This window comes from Capricornis sumatraensis, chromosome 8 (genome assembly GCF_032405125.1).
Source record: "Capricornis sumatraensis isolate serow.1 chromosome 8, serow.2, whole genome shotgun sequence".
NCBI classification, from domain to species: domain Eukaryota; kingdom Metazoa; phylum Chordata; class Mammalia; order Artiodactyla; family Bovidae; genus Capricornis; species Capricornis sumatraensis.
Genome location: NC_091076.1, coordinates 84281150 through 84288818, shown reverse-complemented (window position 1 = coordinate 84288818; position 7669 = coordinate 84281150). Strand labels below are relative to the sequence as shown.

The following is a 7669-nucleotide window of genomic DNA, read 5'->3' as shown; positions in this document are numbered from 1 at the left end:
TGTATTTGTGTGTTTCAGATTTTTATTGTTTCTTTTTTACTTCCAATGAAAGTGAAAGTGGCTCAGTCGTGTCCCCAGGCCAGAATACTGGAGTGGGTAGTCTTTCCCTTCTCCAGATCTTCCCAACCCAGGGATCAAACCTAGGTGTCCCACCTTGCAGGATTCTTTACCAGCTGAGCCACAAGGGAAGCCCAACAGGAAACTATAAAATCAGCCACCTGGCGTGAGACCAGGATTTTCACTTGAACCTTTTTATTATGATTTGAATTTTGAGCCACATGAGAACTTTTTCTTGAAGTAGTCAGTTGTGTCATATGAAGTAAGCTCATAAGACAAGGCTGAAGAATGTTAGATAACTGACAACTTTCTCAGGACAGAGTCAGGGTCTAGTAGGGGAAGTAAAGCAGCTCATGATGGATTCAAAAGTAAATGAAGGGACTTCTCTGGTGGTTCAGTGATTAAGAATCTGTCTTGTAATGCAGGGATCAGTGGGTTCAATGCCTGGTTGGAGAACTAGGTAGGATCCCACATGCCCCAGACCAACTAAGCCTGTGTGCTGCAGCTACTGACTTTGCATGCTCTGGAGCCACTCAGTGCAGCCAAACAAATAAGTAAAATATTTTTTTAAAAGTAAATGAGAAACAGGGAGGTTTTGCCAGAGAAAGTTGAATCGTCTATAACTTGTATACCAATTCTAGCTGAAATATTTCTAAAGAAGTATTTAAAGCATTCAAAATGTATGGGTCTTTTCTGCTATCTTATGCTTTATTCCTTTAGCAGACCAGATTGTCACAGAACTGGGCATTGGGTTCCCTGAGAAGACATGTTTCTGGGTCCTGCAGTTTTATGCCCTCTCTTTTCACTGATGGACACTGCAGAACTTAATGCACACATACGTCAGAGTTAAGGAAGGTTGTCTACCGTGTCACTTAAGGAAAGGCCATCATGGAAATGTTTTCAGAACTCAGTGCAGAAAATGTCCACTCCCCATGAATATGGTTTATTAATGGTCAAGGCAAATCATGTAACAGATAATTCGGCTTTTTGCTATGCTTTCAGGAAAACCAGAACCAAAGGTATAGTTAACTCAGGAGGTCCAAGTGATCTTTCCATGTTTAAATACGAGGTATTTATTTGTCCTGCTGCTGCTGCTAAGTCACTTCAGTTGTGTCCGACTCTGTGCGACCCCAGAGACGGCAGCCCACCAGGCTCCCCCGTCCCTGGGATTCTCCAGGCAAGAACACTGGAGTGGGTTGCCATTTCCTTCTCCAATGCATGAAAGTGAAAAGTGAAAGGGAAGTCGCTCAGTCATATCCGACTCTTAGCAACCCCATGGACTGCAGCCTACCAGGCTCTTCCGTCCACAGGATTTTCCAGGCAAGAGTACTGGAGTGGGGTGCCATTGCCTTCTCCATTTATTTGTCCTAGAGCTGACGTTATGCTCTCAGACATTTTCCCTGATGTTGTATTTTTAAAATGCAATCTCCACTTTTCCATCTTAATGTATGGGCCCCAGTGAACCTCCTAGAATTCACGGCAACCGACCCCCAAAGTATGGAAAAGAGTCAACAGAAAGAAGTTGTAACCACTAGAAAAGAGAAAGGGCTTCTGAAGTGCTGGAAATGTTCTGGATTTTTTTTTTTCCTCCACGTGACTTCGATACAGTGATATGTTCAGTTTGTGAATTTATTCATACACTTACGCTGTGTGGAACTTCCTGTAAGTATGTTTTAGTAAAAAATAAACCTCCAACAGTGGGGAATGTAAACAAAATTCCTTTCCAGTCTAAGGGATGGACCCTCCCTAGGGCCCTCAGGCCTAACTTCTGGGCTCCCTGCCCCCTGGCTCTCTTCTCGTCAGTCACTGGAGGACACACGACCTCCCGTGAGCCGCCTCAGGACGCAGAGATCAGCGCTCGGCGCGCACTCGCTGCGAGGTCGAACGCGGGCCCTGAAGATTGGCAGGGCACTGGCTCCGGCGGAGCTCTGCCTCCTCCAGGCGCAGCTGACCCTGTGGCCCTGCCTGCTGCCCTGCAGCCACAGCGCGGGAGTCGCTGGACGGAGCCGCCCCACGGAAGGTTCCCCGCCGAGGCTAGCGAACCGCTGGCCGAAGTCCGGGGCGCCGGAAGCTGAGCTGAGAGGATACCGGAAGTCAGGGCGGCTTCGAGCCGACGCTCTAGAACCCGGAGGACCGGGATCTCTGTGGTTGGATGTGACGGATCACCGTCTACCTGGGACCACGCATTCCCAAGCGCCAGGCTTCCGGGGCCCATCGGGAAAATGGGGGACGCAATACTCGGGCTTATAGGGGCTGATAAGGGAAGAGGGGCCTAAAGGGGACTGAGTGATGGTAACTACCGGTAACCTCAGCCCTCCAAGATCCCGAGGCCACCAGCAACTGACCTGAGAGGACCTGGAAGATCGGAGCGGATGCGCGCGCGCGCACGTAGGAGGCGGTGCCTCGCAGTCTCGCGGCTCCCGGGGCTGCTGGCGCGCCTGCGTCCGAGGACCGAGCCAGGCGGCCGCGCCCCGGCTAAGCGCCGAGCGCGGGTTGGGTGGTTCCCTCCTGGAGACTGGACCACGGCGCGGGCGCGGGTGGAGGCGTGGCTTCCTCGGAAGGTAGGCGCGGATTGGAGGAGCAAGTGGAAGGGGTGGGGACCTCAGTAAAGGCCATTCAAGGACTGGTTAGAGACTGAGGGGCGTGGTCTTGAGGGGGCGGGGCGGGAGACCGGCGGAGTTGAGCGTTCCGCTGAGGTGGTGGAGGCTGCCAGACCTATTGAGGGAGCGGGTATTCGGGTCCCACCCCCCAACCCCGACCCCGGGGCTGAACGCCTGGGCGGCGTCGAGGGCCCGTGCGGCGTCGGGGTGAGGCACCATTAGCCTAGTGAGGACCAAGAAGAGCGGGCGGCCCGCCCCTCGCTTTCTTCCTGGACCACGCCTCGCGGCGCCTCCCCCACCGCCGACCCTGCTTCCCGCGCTGGGTTGAGCTGGGGGCTCCCCTTGTGCGGGACGCGGAGTGCACGTGCTGCTCGGCCTGCGGGTCTGGAGCCTCCGAGGGGCCCCTGAGTCCGGGGCCGGGCCCCTCCTCGCCCGCGTGTCCACGCAGACGCCATGGCCGAGCCCCTGAAGGAGGACGACGGTGAGGACGGCTCCGGGGAGCCCCCCGGGCCGGTGAAGGCGGAACCCGCTGGCACCGCCGCCTCGGTGGCGGCCAAGAACCTGGCCCTGCTGAAGGCACGGTCCTTCGACGTGACCTTCGACGTGGGGGACGAGTACGAGATCATCGAGACCATTGGCAACGGGGCCTACGGGGTGGTGTCCTCCGCGCGCCGCCGCCTTACTGGTGAGCGACCCTCCCGGCCGCTCTCATGTGTGGGAACCAAGTCCCAGGGGGTGGGACCCGCCGTCCCAGCAGCCAGCAGAGAAGCTGGGATGTGAAATCTCAGTCAAGTCAGCAAGCAGGGGTTGGGCGCTGTCTGGGGGCCGGCCTCTGTGTTGGGCTCGGGTCTCTAGAAACTCTGGTGGCTCTACCAGCGCAGCAGTCTGCTTCCTCCTTAGAAAGGTGACAGTCTGGGTGATATCAGAATGGAGGTTCACCGGAGTGCGTTGTGGAGCAGACAGCAGGCATTGGGTTGGTGGTGGGATGAAGAGGCCTGAGACGCAGAGTGTAGGGAGGTACTGCTAACTCGCTGTGCAGTGTGCCCAACAAATTGCTGTGCCCAGGTCTCCATGTCTGTGACTTTGAGCTGTGTACCTGCCTTGGGACAGAGGTGAAGGGGAGATGTGGTCATGTACCTACTGTGCTCAGCGCAGGATCTGGCACATAGTAGGCCCTCTGTGGTAGCTGTTGTCACATGCATAGCATATCGAAAGAGGCCATGTGCTACTCTGCAGCTCACCAGCTATCCCAAGTGGCATCTACTTTTCCCCTGTTCCCCAGGCCAGCAGGTGGCCATTAAGAAGATCCCTAATGCTTTTGACGTGGTGACCAATGCCAAGCGGACCCTCAGAGAGCTGAAGATCCTCAAGCACTTCAAGCATGACAACATCATTGCCATAAAGGACATCCTGAGGCCCACTGTACCCTATGGCGAGTTCAAATCTGTGTAAGGAGCGGGGATAGGGAGGGAGGCAGAGTTGGCACCTTTTCTGAAGGCTGGAGCCACTCTGCTAAAGTTCTGGAAGGGCAGCTGAACCTAATGTAGGGTAGGCTGGGGAAATTCCCATGACTCCAGGACCAGTGCTCCCTAAGGGTTTGCCAGGGACAGCTATGATTTCTTCAAAAAAAGTGTAGAAGTGACAGGTTTATAGAATCTCAGTATGTGTGCATGCTAAGTCACTTCAGTCATGTCTTGACTCTTTGCGACCCTGTGGACTGTAGCTTGCCAGGCTCCTCTGTCCATGGGGATTCTCCAGGCAAGGATGCTCAAGTGGGTTCCCATGCCCTCCTCCAAGAGATCTTTCCTGACTCAGAGATCGAACCCGCGTCTCCTGCATTGGCAGGTGGCTTCTTTACTGCTGGTGCCACCTGGGAAGCCCAGAATCTCAGTATATAGGATGGCAAATGTAGGGTATTCATCCTATGTCTGTTCTTTCCTATTCCAGTAGCAGACGTCACTAGTCAGTCACAGAACACTGTCCTGCAGATTGCAGAAGGCTTTAAATTTTCATCATAGCCTTTCAAGCAGCCACTACCACACAACGAAGAGGGCCCCCAAACTAAACCCTGGGGGCCAGGCTGGTCTAGTCCAGCCTCATCTTTTCTCTGATGAGAAAAGCTAGGCCTGGAGAGAAAAGTGATTTCACTTGAGTCCATGGAAAAGTTGTAGAGAATCTTGATACCATGCGGGCAGCCCCTATAGGGTCTAAGAGTAAGACCTTGACCTGTCTGGAGCTGGGAGGGCGTGGTGACAGTGGGGTTGGAGTTTGGGCAAGACAGCCTGCGTCTCTCCCCTGCCTCTCAGCTACGTGGTCCTGGACCTGATGGAGAGCGACCTGCACCAGATCATCCACTCCTCACAGCCGCTGACACTGGAGCACGTGCGCTACTTCCTGTACCAGCTGCTGCGGGGCCTCAAGTACATGCACTCGGCTCAGGTCATCCACCGCGACCTCAAGCCCTCCAATCTGCTGGTGAACGAGAACTGCGAGCTCAAGATTGGGGACTTTGGCATGGCCCGTGGCCTGTGCACCTCGCCCGCTGAGCACCAGTACTTCATGACTGAGTATGTGGCCACTCGCTGGTACCGCGCCCCCGAGCTCATGCTCTCGCTGCACGAGTACACGCAGGCCATTGACCTGTGGTCCGTGGGCTGCATCTTTGGGGAGATGCTGGCCCGGCGCCAACTCTTCCCAGGTAAAAACTATGTGCACCAGCTGCAGCTGATCATGACGGTGCTGGGTACTCCGTCGCCGGCCGTGATTCAGGCTGTGGGAGCTGAGAGGGTGCGGGCCTATATCCAGAGCCTGCCACCACGCCAGGCTGTGCCCTGGGAGACGGTGTACCCGGGTGCTGACCGCCAGGCGCTCTCCCTACTGGGGCGCATGCTACGTTTCGAGCCCAGCGCCCGTGTCTCTGCAGCTGCTGCCCTCCGCCACCCCTTCCTGGCCAAGTACCATGACCCCGACGACGAGCCTGACTGTGCCCCGCCCTTTGACTTTGCCTTTGACCGCGAAGCCCTTACACGGGAGCGCATTAAGGAGGCCATCGTGGCAGAGATCGAGGACTTCCACGCACGGCGCGAGGGCATCCGCCAGCAGATCCGCTTCCAGCCTTCCCTGCAGCCTGTGGCCAGTGAGCCCAGCTGCCCCGACGTGGAAATGCCCAGCCCCTGGGCTCCGAGTGGGGACTGCGCCATGGAGTCCCCTCCACCAGCCCCACTGCCGTGCCCTGGCCCTGCGCCCGACACCATTGATCTGACCCTGCAACCGCCCCCACCAGCCAGTGAACCAGCCCCTCCAAAGAAGGAGGGGGCCATCTCAGACAACACCAAGGCTGCCCTCAAGGCTGCCTTGCTCAAGTCCTTGCGGAGCCGGCTCCGAGGTGCCTGGCTGGGGAATGGGGGGCAGAGGGGGAACCCCTGCCTGGACTGACTCTTACCTTCACCTTCCCATCCTCCTCGCAGATGGCCCCAGTGCCCCCCTGGAAGCTCCTGAGCCTCGGAAGCCGGTGACTGCTCAGGAGCGCCAGCGGGAGCGGGAGGAGAAACGCCGACGGCGGCAGGAGCGGGCCAAGGAGCGGGAGAAGAGGCGGCAGGAGCGCGAGCGCAAGGAGCGGGGCGCGGGGGTCTCGGGGGGCCCCTCCGCTGACCCCCTGGCTGGGCTGGTGCTCAGTGAAAACGACCGCAGCCTGCTGGAGCGTTGGACTCGCATGGCCCAGCCCCCTGCCCCCGCGCCCACAGCCCGGCCCCCCAGCCCTCCCGCTGGCCCTGCCACCCAGCCCACTGGGCCCCTGCCACAGCCGGCCTGCCCACCCCCTGCACCTGCAGCTGGCCCTGCTGCTCCCCAGACCACTGCCACCTCCAGCCTTCTGGCCCCCCAGCCACTGGTGCCGCCCCCTGGGCTGCCCGGCCCCAGTGCCCTGAGTGTTCTCCCTTACTTCCCCTCTGGCCCACCCCCTCCAGACCCCGGGGGGGCCCCACAGCCCTCCACATCGGAGTCACCTGACGTCACCCTGGTGACCCAGCAGCTATCCAAGTCGCAGGTGAGAGAGAGGCCTGATCGTGGGGATGCCTGGGTCTGATGCGGGGGAGGTGGGCTCTGAGGTTGTTGAGGCCAGAGCCTAGTGCTGACGAGCAGATTGTTAGAGACCCCAGCCCACGCTCAGGGTTTGTTGAGGCTGGCGCTGTCACCGCTGCTGTCCCGGCCTGGGCATGGGTGGGGCGGTATCATGGCCGGGCACCCTGCCAACCTCAGTCGGCTCTTGGTGGTGCCTGTGTTGTGAGCTGCCGTCATCCCCTGCAGGTGGAGGACCCTTTGCCCCCCGTGTTCTCGGGCACCCCCAAGGGCAGTGGAGCTGGCTATGGTGTTGGCTTTGACCTGGAGGAATTCCTAAACCAGTCTTTTGACATGGGTGTGGCTGATGGGCCACAAGACGGGTAAGAGCTGGGTCTGACCTTTTGAGTTGGGCTGTGGGTCCAATGGGGCTCTGGGTCCGGTGGGGCTCTGGGTCCGGTGGGGCTCTGGGTTTGGTAGGGCTGTCGGTTGGGGCTCCCTCTGCAGGAGAAGCCTCTCACCCCGTCTCCCCGCCGCACCCACAGCCAGGCAGACTCAGCCTCACTCTCAGCCTCCCTGCTCGCTGACTGGCTCGAGGGCCATGGCATGAACCCTGCCGACATCGAGTCCCTGCAGCGTGAGATCCAGATGGATTCCCCCATGCTGCTGGCCGACCTGCCCGACCTCCAGGAGCCCTGAGGCCCGCAGTCTGTGCCTTGCTGCCAGGGGCAGACCCAGCTTCAAGATCTGCAGGACTGTCCTGCTGGAGCCCTGCGCCCAGTCGGGGAATCAGCTCAGATCATTCTGCAGCTTCATCTCAGACCCACCTTGTGGCCTTAAGCAGCCACCTGAGCCAGCACAAGCCACACCAAGAGGGGGAGCCCCTCCCCCAAGCGATTCTTTTCAGTATCATAATTTTATTATTATTATTATTACATTATTATGATGACACAGTT

At 58.2% G+C, this 7669-nt stretch overlaps 1 protein-coding gene across 1 annotated transcript; it reads left to right on the top strand.

The window, feature by feature from the left end:
• Window positions 1–2718: 2718 nt before the first annotated feature.
• Window positions 2719–7662, top strand: MAPK7 (mitogen-activated protein kinase 7). Its single transcript, XM_068976473.1, has 6 exons — window positions 2719–3342; window positions 3940–4105; window positions 4964–6042; window positions 6125–6702; window positions 6963–7096; window positions 7259–7662. The coding sequence occupies exons 1-6, from the start codon at window positions 3111–3113 to the stop codon at window positions 7410–7412; spliced, it is 2343 nt and encodes a 780-aa protein (XP_068832574.1). The 5' UTR covers window positions 2719–3110; the 3' UTR covers window positions 7413–7662.
• Window positions 7663–7669: the final 7 nt, after the last annotated feature.